The sequence below is a fragment of the Gordionus sp. m RMFG-2023 genome, chromosome 1 (genome assembly GCF_954871325.1).
Source record: "Gordionus sp. m RMFG-2023 chromosome 1, tfGorSpeb1-WG-v2, whole genome shotgun sequence".
Lineage (NCBI taxonomy): Eukaryota > Metazoa > Nematomorpha > Gordioida > Chordodea > Parachordodidae > Gordionus > Gordionus sp. m RMFG-2023.
The window spans coordinates 56,959,039-56,985,875 of record NC_088775.1 but is presented as its reverse complement, the minus strand read 5'-3'; the positions used below and the strand labels follow the sequence as shown (position 1 = coordinate 56,985,875).

The window sequence follows — 26,837 nt, the reverse complement described above, 5'->3', positions numbered from 1 at the left end:
GAATTTCCTTTTTTGAATAGGAATTTTTCTCTTTTGATTGTCACTTTTCCTTTTTTGGTTGCTCCTTTCCTTTGATTGAAACTTTTCCTTATTTGACTGGAACTTTTCCTTTTTGTTTGACACTTTTCTTTATTTGATCGAATTTTTTTCTAAGCCTTGGACTTTTCCATTTTTGATTGACACTTTTCCTTTTATGATTACACTTTTCCTTTATGATTACAATTTCCTTTTTTGATGGAACCTTTTCCTTTTATGATTGACACTTTCTCTTTTTTGAATGAACCCTGTAACTGTATATGAATTATCTTCTAAAATCTAAAAATAACTTATTTCATTTTAATTCAATAAATAAAAATTGTAGGTTGCAAATCAATTATAAATGTTGTTATTATAAAATTTATGAGAAATAAATAAATATGGCGGAGGATGCCAAAATATGAAGGAGATATATATTTTTTAAAAAAATAATATTTTAATTTTTTTATTCTATATATATATATATGTAAGAAAATAATTTTAAAGGTTCAAAGGATCAAATATTAAACAAAATGATCTCGACACGATCCTCAATTTAAGAGAAAAATTTCTAAAATATGGAACGAATCTAGGATCGTCAATTCTTTAACAACTCTGATTAGAAAATTATAAATAACTACTACCTAACATCATATTTGGCCAAAAAATAATTTTTCAAGTCCAAATGTAGCGGATAATATAAACTATAAAAATTTGATCAATTTTTTTATAATTAGAAACATAATTCAAAAATAATTTTGTGAGCAATCTCTGAGTTATTTCATACATTTAGTCGTATATTGTTTTTGAAAGCAAAATAGTAAATTTAAAAGAAACTTATAATATATATGTTTATATAAAAATTTAGAACCTCTTACCATTTTTAGAATTGCACTTAAATGTTATTTGATTAAAGTTTAGATGTTTATTTCCATCTATTATGCCCATGGATCTATTACCTTTCTTATTTGTCACTAAATTTCTTCCCGTTTTTGGTGAAGAATCATTTGCTTGAAGATTTTTGCACTTTTTTATAATCTCGCAAATTGGTTTTACTAAATTTCGCCTTTTAGTTTTTTTTAAAAAAAATTTCTTTTATTGGGCTGTTTAATCGATATTAAATAGGCGGCAAAACTGCCAGCTGTTTAGTAATAACTCTGACCAGAACCTATTTCTTCCTAACAATATAAACAAATCATAATTAAATTACTATAAATTAAAAAGAAATTAATATAAATTAATAATAACGTTGCATTTAATATAATAACGGATGGTTTAAATCTTTTAACCGTTGATTGGTATGGTGGAAATAAATAACGTGAGGGGTTGGGGCATAACTCTGTCCCATTTTAAAGCTGTGAATCTTACTCAAATTCTACCTTAAATTAATTATAAATCCCTTGAGAGCTACGCCAACTCTGTTTCACAGAGAGTAAGACTCGTCGGAATATAAACCGTATTCTTTACCATAATATAGAGAAACAATTTCAAGCCTTACTCTATGTAAAATAGAATAAGAGAGATTTCCTGTAGGTTATTTATATGATTATATTGTATTATCATTATGTTGGTAGTTTTTATTTGGCCATTAACTAAAAATATATCTATATTAAAAATCAAATTGGTATGGGGCAAGTTGAAGTGAAGTTGAAATTAATTGTGGTTGGGGAAATTTAATAAATAATTTACATTTTTAACCATAAAAGTAAATTTTTTAAAAATCCGTGTCAATAAAAAATTGTTATAGGCTGGGGCGGGTTATAAATTATAATGTCAAAATGCTATGTCGAAATATCTATTTGTAAAAAAATAGTAGATTTTTAATTTTTTAAAAAGTCCGGCCTGAGTAAGAAAATTTTATTAAACATTTTTTATAAATACTTGCCCTACCCCGTTTTTTAGATTTACCCTGACCTAGATTGGCTTTTATATTTTAAGACGCGTCATATTTTTTTTTAAAATTGTTTAACTCGTCCTTTTATAATACATTTTTTTACTCCGGTTTGCTTATTTTTTATTTTTTTGAAAGCAGAGCTGAAGTGGTGGCGCTTTAAAATATTAGCAAAGCGAAGCGTGGTTTAATCCGAGAAATGGGGAAATAATTAAATATTGTAATTTGGAAAAAACAAATAAAATATCTTCATATTGTGATTTTTGGGCCTAGAGATGTTGATGGTTTCTGGTGTTCTTATCAAATATAGCATTAAAAATAAATGTGCTGCACAAAAGGTAAAAATCATTTTTGAGGTGTTGAAGTTTAAATTATTTAAAAATTTCTATTAGCAAATTTTTGTATTATTAAAAATATTATGAAATTTTTCTACAATAATAAAAAAGGAATTTTATGAAATTCACTAATATTGTGATATGTCGTAAAAATACACAAAAGTATTTAACCCTTCAATTCAATATACTGGGGCATAAGTCTCTAGGTGTACTAGAATTTATATTACATAAAAACGCTTAATTGTTATGAACTGTAATTTTTAGTATGGGAGAACCGGGTTATATTGTCCATAGTAAATTGAGGTGCTATGGAAAGATAAGAAGTAACTTATCAAAATAATTTGCTACATTGTTTTATTCTGTTCTGGACATTGATATCTAAGGATTCTTATTATTTTTTTAAATCTAAATTTAAAATAAATGAAAATTTTTGTTTGTTAAAAATACACGGAAGACGTTTATTCCTTTTGTGAGGCATGTTTTCGACATAGACTAACAATAATATAGACTGCTCAACAATTAAGAAATACAACATTCATTTTAATAAGTTGATGTTTATAATTATTTTACATTAAATATTTTGTATTAATAAAACTTTTTTAATTTTTTATTTAAATCGTATATATATGCTTGATATAAAATTTTTTAAAAAGATATATTATAAAAAAATTAAATATTGTTTAAGAATTCATATATAAATGAATGTAAAAAATTAATTATATATAATATCATTAAACAATTTTTATAATAATAATATATAATAAGAAAATTTCAGTAAGATGAAGGAAGCATTTTTAAAAATTTAATTTGTATATTTTATATAACAAAAATAGTGGTTTAATTTACAACAGAATATATTAATATATTATGTAATATAAAATGATAGAGATTTAAAATTCATGAAAAAGTTTTTAAATTATTTGGGAGAATAGATAAATTGATATATTACAAAATTAAAGAAAAATTAAAAATTATGAAAACATAAAAGTCTATAAAAAACAGGAGAATATGCTTTATATAATGAAAAAAAATTATTGGCCTAAAACTATTTTATTTTTAATTAATTTTTTATCATAATTATTTTTAAATTTAAGCTTTCTTTTCTCTCTTTTTTGATAAAATAAAATGTTTTTATATCTAAGAACGTTCAATTATATTTGGAATTTGCTAAGATCTAGCATATGCTATTTATAAAATTCTTTTTTAACTGCATGCTTACTTTTTATTAATAATTGGAAACCTAGATAATTTAAAAAAAAAATAATCATTTTGATTCAAAGCCACCCTATTATAATAATAAAGTGATCAGGAATAAAAAGTCGGAGATATAACATTATATCTGTAAATTGAAAAATAGTAAAAATATATATATTTAAAAAAATAATATTAATTAAAATTATATTTTTACTCATGATGATATCATAAAAATCTACCCGACCTTTTATTAATGCTTTAATTCACAATTTCTTAAAAATCACCTAGATTTTTTATTAATGCTTTAATTCATTCAAATTAATAATTAAAGAAAATTTACATATATGTTAGTGGCAATGTATATTTTCCGGCAATGTGTTATTTTTTCAACTTTATACCATGATTTAGACATTTTTTTGAATCTAAGTATATGATTTGAAATGTATTGCAAATGTTTGGAATATCTACTTTATGAATTCCAGATAATTTGCCATGAACTTTTGAACTTACTATAATTTATATTCATTTTCCATAGAGTTATTATATAAATTATAAATGATTCACTCAAAAGTTAACGGCAAAATTGTCTGGAATTCATAAGATAGGTATTCTAAGATGCTGGAATATATTTGTAGTAAAATCTTCTAAATTTATCAAACGCGCTAAAAAAATGATTTAAAATTGAAAAAATAGCACATTGCCGGAAAAATCACATTACCACTAACATATATACTTACAATTAATTGTTATTTTAATATAGTATTGTATTTTGTATTAAAGATATTGGATGAAAACAAACTTATTTCTTCCATTGAAATTGCCACATATATAGGCCATTTAAATTTAGCTTGTAGATATTTTCTTAATGAAAGAATTTAAAAATCTTGTAAAAACACATTTATTTATTTGAAAAATTAGAATATGATAATTTGTAGATATTGGATAAAAAGATTCATTAAAAATATGTAATGCAAAGATATGAGTATTTGTTTGGTTTAATAAAATTCTCTTTTAACTTCATGGGTTCATTTATTTAAAAGAGCTTTATTGTTAATTGAAACTAAATAATTATAAAAAAAATTATTATTTAATTCAAAGCCACATCATAAAGTGAAGAGGAATACAAATAATAGAAAAAAAATCAGAGAACTTCATGTTTGTAAATTAAAATATAGAAAAAAAATTCAGATATATTAATATTATGTCTGTAAATTAAAAAATAGTGAAAAATAATATTAATTAAAATTATATAATTATCTTTTTACTCACCATTCTATGTATTAACTTTAAATAACCTGTATTTAGTTTTAAGATACAATTTATACAAACAATTATATAATAAATAATTGATTATCGAAAATGTACTTTAGATGAATATATAAACATATTATTATTAAAGTTAAATTATCTTTTGATCTTTGAATTTTGTTAAAATAAAATAAAATATTATTTTATTCTTATAAACCTTTTAAATCTTAAACAGGATTCTGCTAGAGGAGGGGGGGGGGCATTATTAGGTGTGGGCTTCCCTTCTAAATAGGAATTAGCTTAATTAAATAATATTATACCTCTTTTTTTACTACCACGAATAAAATAAAGTTCTTAAAATGACTGTGAATTATTAACGCCTCATTTTCTTATTATTGTTATAGATTTACAGGAATAAAACATCTTTAAAATATAAGACCATATCTCTCTTTAAATTTTTTATATTACTATAAAAACCGATGATAAATACCGTAAAGTATATTTAAATCTTCCTTTTCTTAATTATTTATAAAAAATTAAGCACTGACAGGTTTATCTCCACTCCATATCTAGTCAATATATATTAGATCGGACTCGACCACATGATCCTTAATATATATTAAAAATTAAGTTAGTTTTATCATATTTTGACAAAATTTTGTCGTTATTTAGCGAAACGTTTGACGTGTATTATCTCTAGCCTAGATATAAATGGCCCAAAAAGATAATTGATTAAAATGGGAGAGGTAAAAATTGAAAAGTGAGTCATATAATAAGTCAAAGAACTCAAGGAAGCTCTGGTAAATTTATTCTGAGTAAGTTTAATTAATTGTCTCCTATGTAGGTTATAAACATAGTCAACAACTTATAAGTTAACCAATAAAATGGGTCTTTTCATAAAAATGTACCTTTTTTAAGCTTTTGAATTATATAAAAGAATAAATTATTTATATTTTTAAAAATATATAAGTTAAGGAAAATTAATTTAATCAATCATTTTAAGCTATTTTTTAAATTAATTAAAAAATGTTTTATATTTCTTTAGTTATTGTGATAATAAGAGTTGATGTTTTAATGATTAGCAATAATTACCTTTGAAACCGGAATGAATATATATATAGTTAATAAGAAAAAAAATTGTGAATCATTATAAAAGGTATAATAAGAGAGATAATGATCATCTGATGATTTTTCCTAAATGCGATTTAATTTTTTTACAAACACCTTGAGCTATATGATGGTTAATTTATTTGATAAAGATTTCACTTTTATTTTTCTTAATTTTTTTTTATTATTATTTGATGTTTTTTAAGTGGGAAGGGTTTGGTGAATGAATTATAAAATAAAGAAGGTTTTAAGGAATTTATTTATATAAATATATTATAAAACTTTGATTATTGACGATATTATATATTTTAATATAAGTTGGAGTACATTGAAATATATTAAAAAAATGATTTTATATATTTATTTATAAATCGGATCGCAAAAAAGGTAAGTACATTTAAAAATATATACTATAATTCATAAAAGAAAATTTACATTTATGATGTATATGACACGCGTCAAAATAATATAATTGTACTTATTTTTAATATCAGTTATTTAAACTTGAGTTTCTTTTTATTTTTTAGATGACGGAAATATTTTAATAAAAGTAAAATTACAGAATTTTTTTTATAGCTAAGTGAGTGATGGTGAAGAATTCATTATTTCATCCTAGAGGTAGAAGATAAGAACAAGAGAAAAATCTTTCTTTTTTAATATCAAATTTTATTTTTTTAACAATCACAATGAAACTTTCCCCACTCACACCTTCCTTTTATAATATTATCTAAAATTCTATTTATTTTTTTAATTGTTAATATTTTATTATTTCTATTCCATTATATAAATATTCATAAATTTAATGGTAAAAAATTTCCTATATGATAGATAATAAGAATAACAATATGTAAATTTTTAAGAAAAATAAAAGTTGTTTTTTATTAAATTTATTATTCCAAAAAAAAATTAAAAATATTTTTAAAATTTTTAAATTATTTTAAAATATTTTCTTAAAAATAATTTTGTTTTATTTTGTTAAAAGAGCATCTTATCCATGGTAACAAAAATACATAAATTCACACGTTTCTGATTTTTCCCTCTTTTTAAATGACACATTTTCGCGAAAATATCGTAATCAAACTTAAAAAAGCTATCTTTTTAACCGCGTTTCGAAGAGAAACTTCGATCAAAAATAATGATGAGTTAAAAAAAAATTTTTTACCAAAAGAATCGAATTATTGGCCCAAGGATTCAGCTTCTTCGAAACAATCTTATTCAAAAATTTTATGTTCCAATTTTAAGCTTCACTTTAGAAAAAAACACATATTGTTTTATTCATATGGCATCAACAACTTAAGCGATTACTTTTCAATAAGCAGAAGTTATCATGAATCAGCTTCTATAGAACATGGTAAAGATAATTTAACTTTAACGCGGAGGGAATCACTTCTGTCTATCGCCGATGTCCCTGGCCCAAATTCGATACCATTCCTGGGATCTCGATTGAAATATAAACCTTTCGGTATTGCAAAATCATTATTTTAATTCCTTTTTAAAAATCAAATTTATTATAATCTAATTAGCTATCTATTTCCTTAAATTGACTTATAATGAATGAATGCAAACATATGTTTTAAAAGTAGGTGTTAAATATTTTGTGCATTTTTATATTGTAATTTAATGTGTTTGGCATATATATATTCTATCATAAACCAATTTCACTTAAAACATCTGTTAAGATTAAATATTTTAAAAATTATTAGCAAAAAATAATGATAGAATAATAAACCATTATATAGTAAATGTTAAATACTTTACGACACTCTGAAAAGCGTATTTAAGAATATAATGTGATATTGTATTAGTAATTACATCTAAATATCTTAAAATGATATTCGATTCCTCTGGATTGCCCAGATTTTTTTTAAATATATTACATTTATTCTTAATTTTTGTCGCTAATATTGGCGATTTCAAATACTCGGTTTTGAAATATACGATCCGGCCCGTATTTTTTTTTAAAAATGTATTCAAAAAATATTTTTAGGCTCCCGCCCGGTCAGGGTATATTTAAAAAAATTAACGAGCCGGGCCGAGCTTGCAAGTCTCTGATATAATACTGTTCAAACTTATAAAAAATTATTTTTAAAATAATTAGTTTTAACTCAAAAAATCAAAGTGGACTACTTTTGCATTTTTTTTGCTGTTATTTTAAAATTTATATAATCATCTGAGATTTAGAGTTACAAAAAATAATTATGTGAAATGAATATCACTATAGGCGCGTAACCAAGGGGTAAGAAAGTGGGGAATTTCCCACCCCAACGGAAATTTGCCTGTTCTTGTAAATATAATATTTCCCCTATACCCCCCCCCCCCTTTAAAAAAAGGTGTACAATATATCTTTATAAGCAAACATTTATAAGAAAAATAAGTTAGTTAATAATTTTTTAAAATAATGATTATAATTCAACATTTTTAGAAAAAAATTATTTTTATAAAAAATAGTGAAAACTAAAAATATTTTTATAAAAATTTAACATAGCCAAAGGTCTATAATAAGTGGACCTATAAACATTCAATAAAATTTATGGCGATAAAACCACCTTAGTCACCCCTTTCTCTTAGGAATATCCTGAATACGCTTATTTACCATAAAAATATTTAGCACTATAACCAGGCTGTTTGAACTTTCATTAGAGGAGGGGCACGATTAAAAAGAAATTGGCGTTTATTAGGTTAAAGGTTAGTTATAATATTGAGAATTGGAGCTTCATGAGAATTTTTTGACAATCCAATAATTATGGCAGCTGCATAACAATTATATAACTAATTGTAAGCGGTCCGTTTTTTTTCCATTATTTTAATAATATTTCCAAGGATAGATATGTCGTGATCTAAACGATTTTCATTTCACAGCTTAATATAATTAGTTCAGTTAATTAACCCCTGGTAACGATTAAAAAATTTGGGATCATAATATGATAATGATTTAAAGCACAAAAAAACCTAAAGCTTTAGATCAGGGTTGCCATGTCTCCCCCCATCAGCGGGAGACTCCCGCAATTAGTTTATACGCAGACATCTCTCTTTGGAAATCTCCCGCAAAAATCTACCGCAATTTTTTTAAAATAGTATTTTAACTTTTTAATATATAAATAATAATTTTGAGAGACATTAATTGATTATTTTTATATTTTTAAAATATCAAATATTTATTCGAAAAACCTGTCTAGTTTGTAAATTTCTTTCTATACTGTTTTATTTTTATCCAATAATAAATCTTTCATTCATATAAATCAGTACAGGGGAGTATATCAACATCGATTGCAATACAAAATTATTCTCAAAAATAAAAAATAATACAGATGCAACTACATTTGCGGAAATCGTATATATCTATCATGTAGTTCAACATTCACAGAGCTTTGTCATCACAATGTGGGTCGAATCTTTTTCTCATGATAAAGTGCAAACCTTACTTGTGGCAGAACAAAAATGAGCAAGGCTATCACAAGTGTTTTAATATCTGAATCCTAGAGGTCAATTCTAGACGATTTGAAAGATGGGCATCTATATGCAATTCTAACAGATGCATCTAATAAGGGAAATATTAAAACATTTCCCTCGATCCTTAGCTATTTCAACAAGAATAAGAACATTTCAATAAAACTGTTATTTTTTCCTCGGATAGTGAAAAATCCAACAATGTAGCTAGCCACATAATGGTAAATAGCTGATTCAGGGTTATCAATGATTTACATTTCAGCTTTCTGCGCTGATAATGCCTCTGTAAATTTTGGCAAAAACCAAAGTTAACGAATTGGAGCAGAAAAATAATGAATTAATACCAATTGGCTATAAATGCCATATACTACATAATTCCTGCAAGAAGGTAATAAATGTACTATCTGTGGATGTCGAAATAATTGTGATGAAATGTTTTAAGGAATTTAGTTCATCAACTAAAAGAGTTAATGAATTAAAAGAATTGGTGAAGTGGTCTGACTTGGAATGGTGTGAGTTGTTGCGATATATACCTATCAGGTGGTTATCATTAATACCTGCCATCGATAGAATTTTAAAATTTTACGAACCCTTAAAAAAATATTTCTTAAATAGAGATTTTAAAAGCTGTCCTAAATTTTTGAAAAAATTTTCGAGTATGAAATGGCAGAAGCATATTCGGGATTCGTTTCACATGTAGGAAATCTACTTCATGCAGTTAATATTCAGTTGCAATTAGAATATTCTTTATTAAAACAGATTCACAAAATCATGCAACAGCTCTGTTCATCTCTACAGTTAAAAATTGATAATAAATTTTATGGCGCTATTGCTAAAAATATTATATTAAAATGTTCAAATAATACTATAATTAATACATTTTTATATGAAGCAGATATTTTTATTAAGACAATTTTAGAATATTTACAATCAAAATTTGATTTTAATAACTCTATTTACAAATGTATAAATATTATGACTTTGAAACAGAAAACATCAATTGATGGTTTTTATAATTTAATAAATATATTAAAAATACCGAAAGACATTGATGTCTTTTTTGAGGAGATTGTAATTCTCTATTTTTTATGATATGCCAAAATACTTAGTTAGATGGTCTAAAAGCAAAGGAGAAATGGATAGAATTTTTTTAGTAATAACTATATAAATCCCCATGCTTGGAAAATATATGCTAGTATGTCTTCTCTTTACGTCATTCTAATGCCTCATCCGAGCGCATTTTTAGCCTGATGACTGCCTGGATAAAGGAGAGTAATCGAATTTCTTTAACAACATTAGAGGGTGAGCTATTGGTTAAACAATATATAATATGTGGTGCCAGGAATTTTATGAATATCTCTATATCGACGGTAAACATTTAGTTCTATTATTTAAAAATCTCAAATATAATATAATTAAGTTATAGCAATGGCGCCATAAAATTTATTGTCAATTATTAACTGAAAAGATGAACACATCTGCAGCATAATTTTGTGAATCTTGTTAAAATTCTTCCGATTGCAACTACACATTAACAGCATGTAGTAGATTTCCTACATGGGAAATCATTCCTAAATATACCTCTGCCCAGCGTCTACATGAGCGGGAGGGGTAGGAACAGTTTGCATCCTATTTTTTTGAGGGGGTAGGATGCTTTAATGAGGGTAGGATAAATATTTTTTTTTGGGGGGGTGGGTTATCTATTAAATTTTGAGATGAAATAAGACACAATTTATTGCTGTAAAAAATAATACTTTTATTATAGAATTATTATAATACAAGTATTGACCAAATCTATATATTGCAAACAATCATACACATTGTTTCCCAAATCAGCAAGCTCATAATGCCATAATAATTAATTCATTGTGAATAATGGAGGTTATAATTGAATTTATTATCTAAAAAATAAATTCTTTATATTCACAAAATATCGATTGTTGGTAGTAGAGATTGATTAATTTAAGTTATCCATATAAATTCTATGAAAAGAGTATCAATATAATTATAAAGAAAATAATAATAAAGAGACACTGCCGCCAAGGCGGCTGAATTTTTTAGGGGGGTAGGCAAAGGTTTTTAAGGGGGTTTGCATCCAGTGAAAATCCTGTCATGTAGACGCTGCCTCTGCCATTCATTATTGAAAAAAATTTTCAAAATGTTAGGACAGCTTTTATAATCTTTATTTAACAAATATTTTTTTAACGGTTTATAAAATTTTAAAATTCTACGGTAGCGGTATTAGGAACATATCGCAACCAACATTGTGCTGACTCAATTCTGTAAATACACTCTATGTTTACCAAATTCACTGAGGCATTATCAAATCAGAAAGATGACTTGCAATTTATTGATAATCTCGAATCTGCTATATTTACCATTATATGGTTAGCTATGTCTTTGGATTTTTCACTATTTGAGGGGAAAAAATTTAATAGTTTTATTGAAACGACCTTAATTTTGTTGAAATAGCTAAGGATCGAGGGAAATGTTTTAATATTACCCTTATTAGATGCATCTGTTAGAATTGCATATGTATGCCCATCTTTCAAATCGTCAAGAATTGACCTCCTGGATTTAGGTCCTAAAACATTGATGATAGCCTTGCTCATTTTTGTTCTACAAGTATAGTTTTCATTTATATTAGAGTTGTTAAATATAATGGGAAAAAGATTCTACCAACCAGTGGCGTAGCTACGGGGGTGGTTTTCGGGTTTGGACCCCTCCCAGAGCAAAAATTTATTTTTAGATTATACGTTCAAAAGACTTATAAGTGGTGACTTTATCAAATAAATACCAATAATATTTATATTTTTCTGGTTTTGATGTTTGTGGAAGGATACTATATTACTATTGAAATTATTTTGGATAGTATTATTATAAAGTTATTGAGAATACTCTACTAAATTATAAATCACACTATTGATGCATTTAAAAAATACCCAGGCTTTTATATGTATGGACCCCCTCTAAGGAAAATTCCTAGCTACGCCACTACTACCAACATTGTGACGATAAGTATCTCTGTGAAGGTTGTGCTACAAGATACAGAGTTGTGATAATTTTATGAAACATATTGACGATTAAATTAAAACCCATCCATATAAAATTATAATCTTTGCAAAAATAATTTAAATATAGACAAAGCATTATTGAAATTTCTTTTATTTATTCCTTTTGTATTTTAATTATTTTTGCAAAGATTATAATTTTATATGGATGGGTTGCAGGCTCATTTCCACTCGTTTATAATTTCGAGGGGGGGGGGGGGCGGAGTAAATTTAATTAGCACACTAATTTTTCTTAATAGTGCCAAAAGATATATTTTTTTGAATTCATATTTATTAAATACATTTTTCTCCCTTCAACGATAATAATATTTATTAATTTTCAAAGAATTGTTTAATGGATCTATGGATATTAATATATAATAACAGAAACTAAGTCTCATTATCCTTATTCTGAATCTTGGCATCTTTATCATTTTTACTTTCACCTACCAAATTAATTGCATTTACATTTTCTTTTTGATCCTCATTACATTATGGGGTGGGGATGATCTTTCATGAACCAAAAGAATGGTAAATTTTGGAGAGGGGGGGAGCAGTTTGAAATTTGGGGAGCACTGCCCCCTGCCAATAGGACTAGAATTGGACCCGAAAAGGCCAGAAGCGTCTACTGAATCATTTGTGGAAACTTTTGAATTAAAATTTCTACCAGAAGAATAAAGAAAACTTTACCATGTGTTTCAAAAGAGTGTATTTGTAGTATATGTTAAATTAGTAACAAAAATTATATTAATAGTTATCTAAATTGAAAAAAATTATAAATAGCAAATAAGTTTTTGCAACAATTTTAAAGACAATAGATACATTTTTATCAAGCTTATATATGAATATAATCGCATAAGAATTTTCAAGGTTGGAAACTTTCTCTGGTGTCCGAATCCGTAATCTCACTTCTTAGTCACAATCCTGAATATCAAACACTGTATATATAGATTCTTTATTTTACCTATCATGTTTAGTCTAGATATATTACCTTATGTGATATATGAGATATTTGAATGATTTTAATTTATTTATAGAAAAGACTCGGTAATTATTACCTCAGAATTATTGGTTGATATTCTATTATAAGGCTGACTTCTGTGTATTATTTTTTTTTAAATTTCAAAAATTAATAATATTCATGCCAAACTGATCTTTAAAACTTTAAAGGTCTGACATGAATATAACTCTTGGGCTCTTATAAAAAAAATATGTTAAGCTTGTAATATACAGGGATAAGGAAAGGAGGGGAGATGCGGAAAATTCCCCCATTTGGCAAATTCGAAGATTTTAAAATAAAATGAATAATTATAATTTTTTAAAAAATAATAAACTATATAATTTAAATTTCCCAGAAAAAGATTTAAATCTAAATATAGGGGTCGAGGGGCACATAATTCATATTTTTTTAAAAAGCCTATTAAATTTAATCTTTTGTTAATAATTATGATTAAATTATAAAGTTTCTGGAAATTATCCTGAATTTTAAAATAAAAATTATAATCTTTCAATTTTAAATCAGCCACGAGGGCAAATTTTAAATTTAATTTTACCAGAAAGGTATTTCAGCATGTGTATAGTACCTTTCCTCAAAACTATAATTTCGACATGAAATTCTGTGTATAACTAATTTATGTGAAAAAAATTATAAATTAAGTTCAAAAGTTTTTTATAATATTTGCTAAAATTTATAGCGTAGGTACACTACATACTTTCCGATATAATCAAAATTCTAAATTTAAGGATTAACTCCATAAATAATTTTAAACTGAGAGATTCCAAATCCTAGGCTATCTCTCTTGAATAATCATCATAAGTACCAAATAAAAGCTCTAACCCTGTTTATATCAGAAGATTAACTATTAGTTATTTTATCAGCTTTTTTATATGAGTGGACTTGGGACACATCAGATTAAGGCAATATAGGATCATGTATTTTAATAAAATTTATCTTTTTTACAATTTCTTATCTTGTAACATGAGTTTCAACCCGACCCCCTCAGATTTTTACCAGAGTTTTTATATATTAACTAAGAAAAAAATTAGACTCCAACTCAAAACAGCCACTGAGATACGGGTCTCTAAAGATCGAAAATGCCCTCCCTTTAATTTTAGATATCTTTAGATATAATTAAACTAGAAGCCCATTTAAATTTCTTTCTATAGCCTTAGGCCTTAAAAGTTATATAATGTTAAATAAATCTAACTGTCAAAAATCGGAAATAGAAAACCAGAAATGATCATAAAATCAAATCAGTATTTTTTTTCTTTCAAATTTATTTAAATAAACTAATTAATAAATGTGCAAAATCATTAAAAGATATGGCATTTTAATCATTAGTCAATTATAAAAATTCGATAAATATTTGATAAATCATTAATTGTAATATATATTTAAGCTAAAATCTTTTAAATCTTTTATTTTTTTATATATATAAATAAAAGATTAAATACGTTGGGAAGGGGAGGAGGGGGCTGGGCTATTGTTAATTTATGTAATATATTTACTTCGCTTCTAAATTTTGCACAATTTGAATAAACATATTCCTTGTGAAGGAGGAAATATACTTCTTTGGATGATTAACCAGAATATAAATCAGATAAAATTTGCATTATCTGACGTAAAAAAATTAAGAAATATGTTTTGAAATTTTTTCAGAAGATAATATATTAAGGCATGTTAAATTATTAAGCAATTGAAAAATAAATTTGAAACAACACAATCTCAAAATGAAAAAAACAATCATTGACGGTTTTATCAAATTCTTTGACCTTAAAGAAATTTTCTATTATTAAATGGAAGGATGGCAAAAAATGGTCAAGGAAAAAGATGTTTTATCCAATCCTAATATTATAAATGCTGAAAGTATTCTTCTAGACTATATTATATAATATTGGAACATTTCATAATTCCGATTAAAAGAGTCGTATGATGCCTGATAAAAACCGTCTTATAACAATTAAGGTTAAAAGAGAAAACTAATTAAAGAAAATACTCATTTTAAAAGGAATCGTATCCTAATTTAAAAAAAAAATTCATATTGATATAAAAGTGAACTTTATAGTGCGCACAGATTGAACGTTTCAACGCAACGTTTCAAAGCGCAATAAAAAAATGTAAACGTAAATTGAACAGTCAATTATTTTTTTAATATGAAACATCTAAATTTAATAATAAAAAAAATGCTGTCCAATTTAAACGAATGCCTTTAAAATGCATTATTTGAGTTTTGAAACGTTCAATTTGTGCGCACTATTAAATTTACAGATTTAAGACCAATTTAAAAAAAAATGATTGGTTTTCTTAAAATCAAAATTAAAAAATTATCAAGAATGTTTTATTTTATTGATGGTGTAGTACTCAATATATGAATAAAATTCATAATTAAAGCCATCATAAACTTGATTTTTATTTTAAAGCGGAATGATATTTTTTCGTCAGCCTATCGCAAACATTATCAAAAGGTTAGCACAAAAAGCTACCTTTAGCTTCCATAATTCTTTAATTTGTAAAAGCATAAATCACTGAAATAAATAAACATATGTTATATGTAGAAGTTGATGAATATGAAATATATCCTGTTCAATAGGCCAAACCCATTCCAGGAATAAGTTTCATGCCTTTATGTCATTTAGGGAAAATTAATTTAAAGTTAAATTATTTTCATTAAATTTTGTTTAAATAAATTATAATCAAAAATTGATTTGTATTTTTCAGTTGTTTTTTGAGGAGAGTAATTCAATTTATCAAATAAAATAACCAAAGCCCCTTCCTCCCTTCCCAATTTTCCAGATCATAAATACTATTATTTTAAATATTAAACATAAAATATTTAAACCGGGGGATGGGGCTGGCAATGCTGGCATCCCCTTCCTTTATGCGTCTATTGTGGCAGATTTTCACTTATACCACAATTATTGATTAATATCAAATATTTGTTAAGAATATTTGCTAGACTAATAATTATGCCATATAATCTAAACTTGATCTGCCCAACTTGAAATTTTTCTTATTTATTTATTAACCCTAAAAAAATTTGAGAGAAAAATAAAATACCGATTTGATTTTATGACCATTTCCGGTTTATGATATTAAAAATTTTTTAAACAATATTTAACATTAAATTAATTTAAAGGCCTACGATATTAAATGTAGCTTCTAGTTTAATTATATCCTAAGATATTTAAAATTAAATGGAGCGATGCCCCATTATTTTGACATTTGGAAGCAAAATTTAGGAAATTCTGAGGGGTTTAGGTTGAAAATCGTGTTTCTTTTGTTGATTTGTCAAGTTAACCTTAAATATTTTATCCTTATTTATATATAAATATTTAAATTATAAATTCTAGATTTTTAGTGCCTCTATTAATTTTTATGAATAAAAGTATATTTTATTATTATGTCCAAACTAGAGGTCTGTGCCCATCCCGGTCCTCACATAAATTAATAGCAGATGTTATGAAAAATTTAGATGATGGGCGGGCGAATGGGGTGTGGGTAAAAAAAAATTTTGTTTTACCATTTATATATTTTTAAAATAAATATAAATCATTATTTATCAAAATTAAAGCGAAAACATTTTATCACTGTATGGTATATCTTTCTTGGAAAAATAATAATTAATACTTGACCAACTATGCAAGCATATACAAAAGAAAGCTCACCCATTTTATATTTTCTGTGAAAAATTTTATAATTTTTATTTACTTTCTTTAAGCTCTCATCAGTTGTTGCAATAATCACTTTAGATTTGATTTTTTAAAATATCTATTTATTAAATTATTCAAAGATGAATGAAGAAAATCTAATTATAAAGTTAAATAACAACGAGTATAAATTATATGGAAGCATAATTTCTTCTAAAACCTCTGTTATACAAAACTTTTAATATATAGGTGACAAAAACAAAGGTAAATTGGAATGGTTTAAGAAGTACATTGGCTGCCCATAAAATTTCGACCTACTCAAAAAAAATTTGGATATTTCAAAAAAGAAAATTCTAAACTTTCTGCTAAAATAAAATCTGATTTAACAATTAGTTTTATTATGTCATTTCATTAAAAATAGATTCTTTTATTTGATATGAAAATCTTTTGTTTAATATAATTTTAATTAAAGGCTCTTTCAAACCTTTCAAAATCTATTCCAAGCCCTTCAAAGGCCGGGTTCTATCAATCTTACAGCATTTTCTTGACATTAGAACAAAATATGGGAAATTAGACGTTGAAAAATTTATCCCATGACCCATAACAATAAGTAGAAATGTAAAAAAAGGTAATCAAGAATATTAAAGAAAAGTTATTTCCAAAACCCAGAGAATAAATTCAAGATTCAGTTTGTTCATGTTGTAAGATATTTGAATAGTACAGCAAATCAAATTATTTATTCGATCATTTATATTTAAAATTGGATATTAGAAAAGTCATTTATTTTCATATCAAATTATATTTCGTGCGAGTATTAATTGTCATCTTATAAATTTATTTTACTTTTATTTTTTAAAATTTTTTTCCGGTCATAGGTTACTTTATTTGAATAGCAGCTGATATAATATGTTATCAAAATGTAATAGCATATAATTAATTTTTTCTATGAAAAAATTAATAAAGGTGAAAAATATAGAAATAGAGTTTACGGGAAAGGATAAGGAATAAAAAAAAGGCAAGCTAGGAATGAGAAGGGAAGAGAGAAGGCATAGGCATGGAGGTTATTTAATGGAAGGGATAAAACATAGATAGTTAGAGCGAATAATGGCGGTAGCAAGTTTTGTCGTAAGAAGAGGGATTCCTTTGCTGATCGGTTTTTTCACGAATCCGTTTGCCTAATTCTTTAAAAAAAACGTTGAGCTTTGCTACCGAAAGGTGGTGAGAATGGAGCAGGCGATGGGTATGAATAAGAAAGAAGGGTTTATGGAAACTGTACTTGATGATATTTCGGGATTCTGCGAGGGCGAGGACATCGACGTTTTAGTTAGATGGTGCATTTGAGTCAATGCAGGTGATTTCTCAAACCCACTTCTTGACCAAGAAACAAGGACATTCCATTAGGAAGTTTTTTATAGGTTCTAAAAATTCCGGTTGGTTTAAGCTTAGATGGAATACCTGCTAAACTAAATTAAATTGTTCAGCTCATATGCCTTAACACTATTCTTAGGGATGACTTTGTAACTAATTTCATTATATAGAAAATTCCAGAAATTAGCAATATAAATATCTAAATATTTTGGACAAAATCACGAAAATTTAAAAAAAATTTAGAAAATACTTGGTGAAAATCACGAAAAGAAAAAAAAAATATTATTGTTGATAAAAACTTCCAGTTTTTGAGCAAAGATTGCAATTAGTTTTGAAACCTAAATTAATTAATAAATGTATATATATTTACATATTTAGAATTCTAAAATTTGCGATATATATTTGGACAGGGATTTGAACCGAACCTTAAACAGGCGGAGTAAACCCGGGTTTTTGATTAAAAAATTTGAACCCGAACCGTACCTGAACCCCATTTATAAAATTTTTACAACCCCTTACCGAACCCAGGAATTTTTATGAACCCGGGTTCAAGCGGGTTCATTGTATTGTTTAAAATCATATATTAAGATATTTGTATAATAGTAAATAATTATATTAATAATTTAATTGAGATTTTAAAAAATTATCATAATACCTTTTAAGTGAAGTGATAAAATTTTAAACAACTTAATTCATTTACGCCATTTTTCAATTTTTTTTAAAATTTATTTTCAAAGATTCCTATTGGAGTGTTAAATAAATTTAAAGCAATTAAATACTTCACGCCATTTATTTTTAATTTTTAACTTAGTCTCAATAATTAAAGGAAGGAACAAGTCAAAGTAAAAATTATTATATTGATTTATTTTTTGTTCAGATTAATTTTTAATATATATTAATGAAGTGTATATTATAATTAAAATTAAATTTATATATCTGTTTTTTAATTCTATCAAATCACTGCTATTTAAAATTTATCCTCTTTAACTCTTTTATTTCAAGGTTTATGACTGTTTTGTATTTTTAAATGTATTTTGCCTACAAAATAAAATAAAAAATTTATTTTTATACCGAATTTATGTCTAGTTTTTTAATATCAATTCGAAAATTCCTAAACCCGAGCTGAACCCGGAACCAAACCCGGGTTCAAAAATATTTCCATAAACCGAACCCGAACCGAACCCACCTTTTATTTTTTTTACTTAAACCGAACCCGAATTGAACCCGGGGCTAAAATTTTGCCGGGTTCGCATCCCTGTATATAGACATATAATATTTACTATAAAATTTTATTTTAAAATATATCAATTTATATATATTCAAAATCACCATCAAATTTGCAGTTTAATGATATATATTCGATATATAATATTTAGTTTGACAAAAATTAATTAATTAAAAAAATATTTATTATTTAAAGAAAATATATAAATTTTTATAAAGTTAAAAATTCCGTAAAGTTAGCTATTTAATGATGTACATATCGATTTTCAGAATTTTTTAGCAATAGAGGAAATTACTCACTTCAAGTTTAGATAAAATGTTAAGCGTATTAAAACGATGGAAATTTAAGTTTATATATTTTAATTTTGCAGCCTATAAATTGTAGCACTATAATTACAATTTATTAGAGTTGTACTGCCGATAAAATGAATAAAAAAATTTTTTTGATGTTAGCTAAAATCTATTTTTAATAAATATATATAACAAAATCACAAATTAAAGAAATGTAAATCTATATTCATACGTTATTTTTTTTAAATTCATCCTGCTGAGATGTTATTTCGTTAAATTAAATAATTTATTGTATAAAAACCAATTATAATATCAACAGATTTACCAGCAATTTTTTTTTATTTCCAAAAAATTTTTTTTTTATATAATATAATATTTAAAAAAACAATCCAAATCAACATTTCAAAACGCCATTTATCGTTATTAAAATCAAACCAGTTTGTTTTTTATTTAAGATTAAAAAAAGAAATCTATGTTTTTTATTTAAGATTAAAAAAAGAAATCTATGTTTTTTAAAAAAAATATTATTATATAAAAAAAATTAATATGTCATGTTAACATTTTTTTTGGAAATAAAAAATTGATTGCTGGTAACATTACCCAAAACCACTTTAAAAAAACGTTCTGTCTGGAAATGACCTTATACAAAATTAGTAAAATATTATATTAGTAAAATTTATATTACACAGTATTCTTATTTATATTTAAAGATAAAGACTTCTATCTTTGCTAAATACTGAGATATAATTATTTATATTTTAGACAATGGGCTTTATAAAAATTAAATATTATATCGTTCCATCATATTTCTATATGGTGATGAATAATTAACAATGTAAGAATATTAAATTGATTAAATAGGATTATTATAATAAAACATAAGTGTAAATCATATGGTGTAATTCTTATGTTTATTTATTAATGTCCAAATACATATATAATAAACCAACGAATTTCGTCAAAAGGATAAAAATATAATATTACAACTGAATTAAGAAATAATTTATATTAATATACTATACAGTTATATGGCATAGATTAATGAATATATATTTAAATGATACAGATTATTAAGTGAATTAGGATTATGAATGTATATTATATAAAATAAATTGTGAATGTGAAGGTTAGATGGAATTATATTTATTTTGTTAATAAGCATGTAATGCATTATTTTATAACTTCCATTTTCAAAACATATTTTGAAAAAGTTATCTCCATCGCTGTAGTTCATGCTACCAACTCCATCACCGATCTCTTTATCCACGAGTCATTTAGCTTGTATATTTTCTTTACTCTATTATTATGATAAATATATCCTGGAAAATTAATTTTGATTAAAAAAATATAACAACTCATCCAATAATTTTACAAGAGGTTAATTCCCAAACCTTAAAAACAATAAATAAATAATTAAAAATCTTATTAATCAGTTAGGGGAGTAGTAGTATCCGAAACGATCTTTGTGCTATAATATATATTTATTTCGGTATCTTTTCTAAACTTATAAAAAAAGAAAAAGGAAGTGGTAATTTTATATTTCAAATTTATTTTTATTTTATTTTATTAACCCAAAAAATAAAAATATTAAATATCTTTACCAATAAATTTTAATATTCTGCATTAAAAAGTAAAATTGATGCGTCTTCATGCTTGTGGGTTTTCCTCAAAAAGATTGAAGATATTATTTGCAACAACTGTATATTCATACACTTACTTGTATAGACAAATAACTTTGTTTTAACAGATTTCAGTTGTAATATTATATTTTTTACCCTTTTGTCAAAATTCGTTGGTGTATTCGATATATGCCTAGAATATTTGGACATTAATAAATTTAAATATAAACATTAGAGTTACACTATATGTATTTAATTTAAGGAGCCCCTTGTCTAAAATATAAATAATTGTATCTCATGTTAAGCAAAGATAGTCGTCTTAATTATCTTTAAATATAAATAAGAATACTGTTTACTAATATAATATTTTATTAATTTTGTATAAGATTTTTAAAGAAAAATCTAATGATATTATATTCGGTTTTTAAACATTATACTTAATTTAACGAAATAACATCTCAGCCAAATTAATTTAAAAAAGAAAAATAACGTATGAAGAATTTGCATATACATATTTATTAAAAAGAGTCTAATTTAGCTAACGTTATTGAAAAAAATTCTTTCATTCATTCTATTGGCTTTATAGTACAGCTCTAAAATTGTAATTATAGCATTACAATTTATCGGCTCCAAAATTTAAATATATCAAAAATACCAATAGTAAATTTCCCTCATTATAATACGCATAACATTTTATCTTAACTTAAAGTGAGTTATTTCTTCTATTGCTAAAAATTTCTTAAATATTTATAAAGAAAATTTTTTTTTGAAATATTATATGAAAACCTAAATAAAAATATAGATATAATATTAATTATCAAACAGCAAATTTCATTATATAAATATATTTTTGATAATTTTTTTTATAACAAATAATATATATATCGATATGTACATCATTCGATTACAAATTTAGGGACATTCTAAATATATATAAATTTCTATATTTTCTTAAAATTAAAAAATTTTATAACTAAATATTATAATCGATTATACATTATTAAACTGCAAATTTGATGTTAATTCTGAATATATATTAAATTGATATATTTTTTAAAAAAACATTAGAAAAATATTTTAAATTAATTTGTAAAATTTTTTTTTTAAAGTAAACATTATAATCGGCATCAAAGGATTCTAAATATGTTAATATACATTTATTAATTAATTAAAGATGCTCAATTATCTAATTGCAATCTTTGCTCAGAAATTGGAAGTTTTTATCAACTTCTTTTTTATTTTCTTTCATTTTCTTGATATTGCCCAAGTATTTTCTATATATTTTTTACATTTTGGTGATTTTTTTCATTTTCATGATTTTGGCCAAGTATTTCCTATATTTTTATATTTTCATGATTTTTTTACATTTTCGTTGACTGAAGATATAAAAAATTCTCTATATTTCTACATTTTGGAATATAACCAATATTTTATCAACTGAAAAATCGTGAACATTATATTTTAAACAAAGTATAAATGTTACGCATTTATTTAAGATTATAATCCAAAATATTGAAAAGATTTATAAGTTTTTCAAACTAGAGATATAACCGATAAAATAAAACTGGAAGAACATAACTTGAAAATGGTAATTAATTATTTAGCTACATATAAAGAAACAACAAATACTCTTGGGGTAAGGCGATAGTGTTATTTCTAAACTCTGTTACAGTCTGTGTAAATAAGTAGAGTAAAAAAAACATATCGAAAATATGATAAAGAACAAATTGTTATTGACACCGAGGAGAATCCGCCTTTGCCCATTCTCAAAATAGAAATATCCAAATAAGTTAAATTATTTTATTTAAAATAATTCATTAAATAAATGTTTACATGAAATCTTGATTTGCAACAGATGGGCGGATGAAGTTGCACAGACATGAGAGTGCTATACCCAAAGATATAACAAAATATTTGAATTTAAAAGTACTGGTTTGATTTAAATATGATGAAAGAAAAATTTTAAATAATTTTTTAAATATTTGTATTTTAGTGATAATAAACAAATGATATAATACTAATACCAATGTAAGAAAAATAAAATTTAAAGAATTAAGAAATGAAGAAACTAAAAACAAAAAAAAATATATAGAGTTAAAAAAACAAAAAAAAAAGTTTTAAAAAAAGTTACTTGACTAAAATATTTTTTAAAAATTATTTTATAGATTTTTAAGAAGGGGATATTCTTCAAAAGCATATTCTAATAGTGAAAACGTCAATCAAATCAGTTACTATAACTATCTCATAAAACATGTATATTAACTATTTTAGCACAGAGCTTCTTTCGAATGAGGCTTTAGCATTACTGAAAGATTTCCGGAATAAAGGAAAACTTGTTTAAATCAAAATGTGGATGCATTATTAATCTTACATTATAATCATAAATAATATCAGAATAGAATTTTATTTTATTTTACCTCATAATTTGTCATAAATATTTTATCACTATTTTTGATTTGATCAAATAAATAATTTAATTTCGTTACCTATATCTCTCATTTAATAGGAATCTATTTCTAATACTTATTTTTTTTATAATTTATCCAAATCATAAAACTATATTATATTGAATAAAATGCTTAACTGTTTGGATAAAATTTATTTTAAGATTTAAATTTCCAATCATTGCAGGCTGAATATAATTTTTTTTAAAAAATATGGAAAAGCGATTAAAAAATTTAAAACAACGGTAGACTAAAATTTATATATGTTGGCTTGTTAATTGATACAAGGATGGCGGGTTTAAAACAATGAATCCACGGGGTAGATTAAAATCCCACTTATTGCAGACCTCTATGTTATTTTTGTACCTTCTAATATATTTATAAATTTTTCGTTTTTAGAATATATTAAGTATAGCTATTTATTTTTTAGTAAAATTAATATATTATTTTATAAATGTAACTAGGCTGAAGGCCAGGAAAGAAAGAAGCCCCCCCCCCACCTCCCCAGAAAAATATAAGCTACCTAAATATGTCTAGATAGTGACGACACCGTAATAAGGTTAAAGATATTAAATAGCTTTCGTATTTTAATTTATTTTATTCTAGTTATAAATAGTCTAAATAATTCACCTTTTTTAAAAAGAGCATTATTTATATGCTTATTTAATTTTATATCATAACAATTATATGTATATTTGCATGGTTTAATGCTCTTTCTCAAAATAAACTAGTAGAGATTATCTTTAATTTATTTTTTAAGTATGTTATGTTCAAAAAAATGTTATATAGAACATATAAAAATAACAGAAAATGCAATAATACAAAAAAACAAACATAGAGATAAAAAATTTGCTAATGTACTTTTATTTTATGTTGTTTTTTAAATTTTTCATAATCATATAATATTTTTTAAATGTATAATTTTAATTGAAAATGTAATTAGATGTAATTTTAAAAAAAAATATTACAGTAACATAAATATTTGAATAATAATAAACTATGAATCTTTATATCAGTGCTGAGTAATTGAATTACTTTTTTAAAAAAGAGTAACGGCCACGCTTAGACGTACACGATGAAGTTTTTAAAAATAAAATATTACAAAATAATTGAAATTTTATTTAAGAAGTTAAAATATGGAAGATTTTTTTATAATTATGGAAAACAGAAATCATATTCATAAATGGGATATTTACAATAACTTAAAAATGTTAACTTAACTATAAGTTAAATTCACTCTTTTTCAATATTTAATAACCTATTTAGCACAGATTATAGAATTAAATCTAAACTTTAATTAATGATGAATAAGTATTTAGGTTAAGTGAATATAGTTAAAAAAACATTAATTAATTAGGTTAAAATACGGTATGTGAGTGGCTCTTACAAAGGGGGAGGGCGAAGCAACTGTTTCATAAAATTTTCATGGTAATATACACCTTTGACGCAATTGTTTCAAGTGAGAAAATACCTCTTATTGGAAGGTTTTTTTTTATCTAATTTTAAATAGTAACAAAGACTTATTTATTGTTTTATTACCAATAAAATATCCCATCTCTTGATTATCGTGAATTTAGTAGACAATTATTATTATTTTTTTCTTTTTAGCTTTCACCTTTTCTGGTAGTAAGCTCCTTCAACATCTCTCTCCACTTTATGTTATTCATACAATCTCTTATCTAATTTATACTTCTTTATATTGGCTCTAACTTTATGGCCCCAATGAAGTTTTGGCCTTCTTCTTTTACGTTTGCCCATCACTAACTCTCAACCTTATTTCCTATGTAGTTCATAGGTCTTCTCATTGTGTGCCCATACCACCTAAATCTGTTTACCATTAACTTAGTCTTAATGGGCACTACCTTTAAACTACTTAGTATTCTTGTACTGCGGCACTTTATCCTTTCTTGTTACCCCAGCAATCATTCTCAGCATTCTCATCTCCATAGTTTGTAGACTTCTCTCTTCTGATTCTTTGGTTGGCCATGTTTCCGATATAGAATAGTTGGTTGTACTATGAAACTGTAAATTTTTTTGTGTGGGATTCTTTTGTCAAATAGCACTCCATAAAGATCTCCACTTTAACCACCCTTGATTAATTTTACTCTTTATCTCTTTTTCTATTGTGCCGTTTGTTTGTATAGTGGAGCCCAAATATTGCAGCTTTCAATTGCCGATATCTACCATTCATTTATATCAACACTCTCTGTTTCATCTCCTCCTATCACCATATACTCCTTCTTTACTCTATTTACTTTTAGTCCCTGCTTTTCTAGAATATTTTTCCAACTCACTAATCTGTCTTATTTCATCCTTGGATTCGGCAAGTATCACAATATCATCTGCAAATATCATATTCCACGGGACTGTTTGAGGTATAGACTGTGCTAATACATCTATTACTGTAATGAAGAGAAGTGGAGAGCCGACCCTTGATGAACTCCTTCGGCTATTGTGAAGCCTGCTGAAGTACCTGTTGTGCGACGGACCATTGTTGAATGGCCCATATACATATCCTGTATTATTCTTATATATTTTTCGGGAACCTTTTTGTGGCGTAACGCCCACCAGATAAGTTTTCTTGGGAATCTATCTAAGGCCTTTTCTAGATCGAGAAAGACCATTGTGTAGCTTTTTGTTCTTTTCTCTGTATTTTTCCCTCATTTGCCTAATTGCGTGGATAGCATCAGTTGTTGATCTTCCAGGCATAAAGCAAACTGAGTCTCCTATTTCGATTATGTCTCTTAATCTTTTTTCTATTATATTTTTTGTATAGTTTTAGACAGTGTGACATTAGTTTTATGCCCCTGTAATTTTGACAATTGTGTGGATCCCCTTTATTTTTGAAGATAGGAACTAGATAGCTCTGCCTCCATTTTTGGGGAACCTCTTCATTTCCAAGTATTTTATTGTTCAGATTTATCATCTCCTAGTGCTTTAAAGCTTTCTATTGGAAT

The 26,837-nt window shown here is 25.0% G+C and overlaps 1 protein-coding gene across 1 annotated transcript in view; it reads left to right on the top strand.

The window, feature by feature from the left end:
- The first annotated feature begins 6,837 nt into the window (after positions 1–6,837).
- The window catches only part of LOC135927736 (probable cytochrome P450 CYP44), a 113,531-nt gene continuing 93,531 nt past the window's right edge, over positions 6,838–26,837 (top strand). Inside the window, exon 1 of the mRNA XM_065463892.1 lies at positions 6,838–7,252. Within this exon, the coding sequence (XP_065319964.1) occupies positions 6,838–7,252 (415 nt within the window). The remainder of the gene's footprint in view (positions 7,253–26,837) is intronic.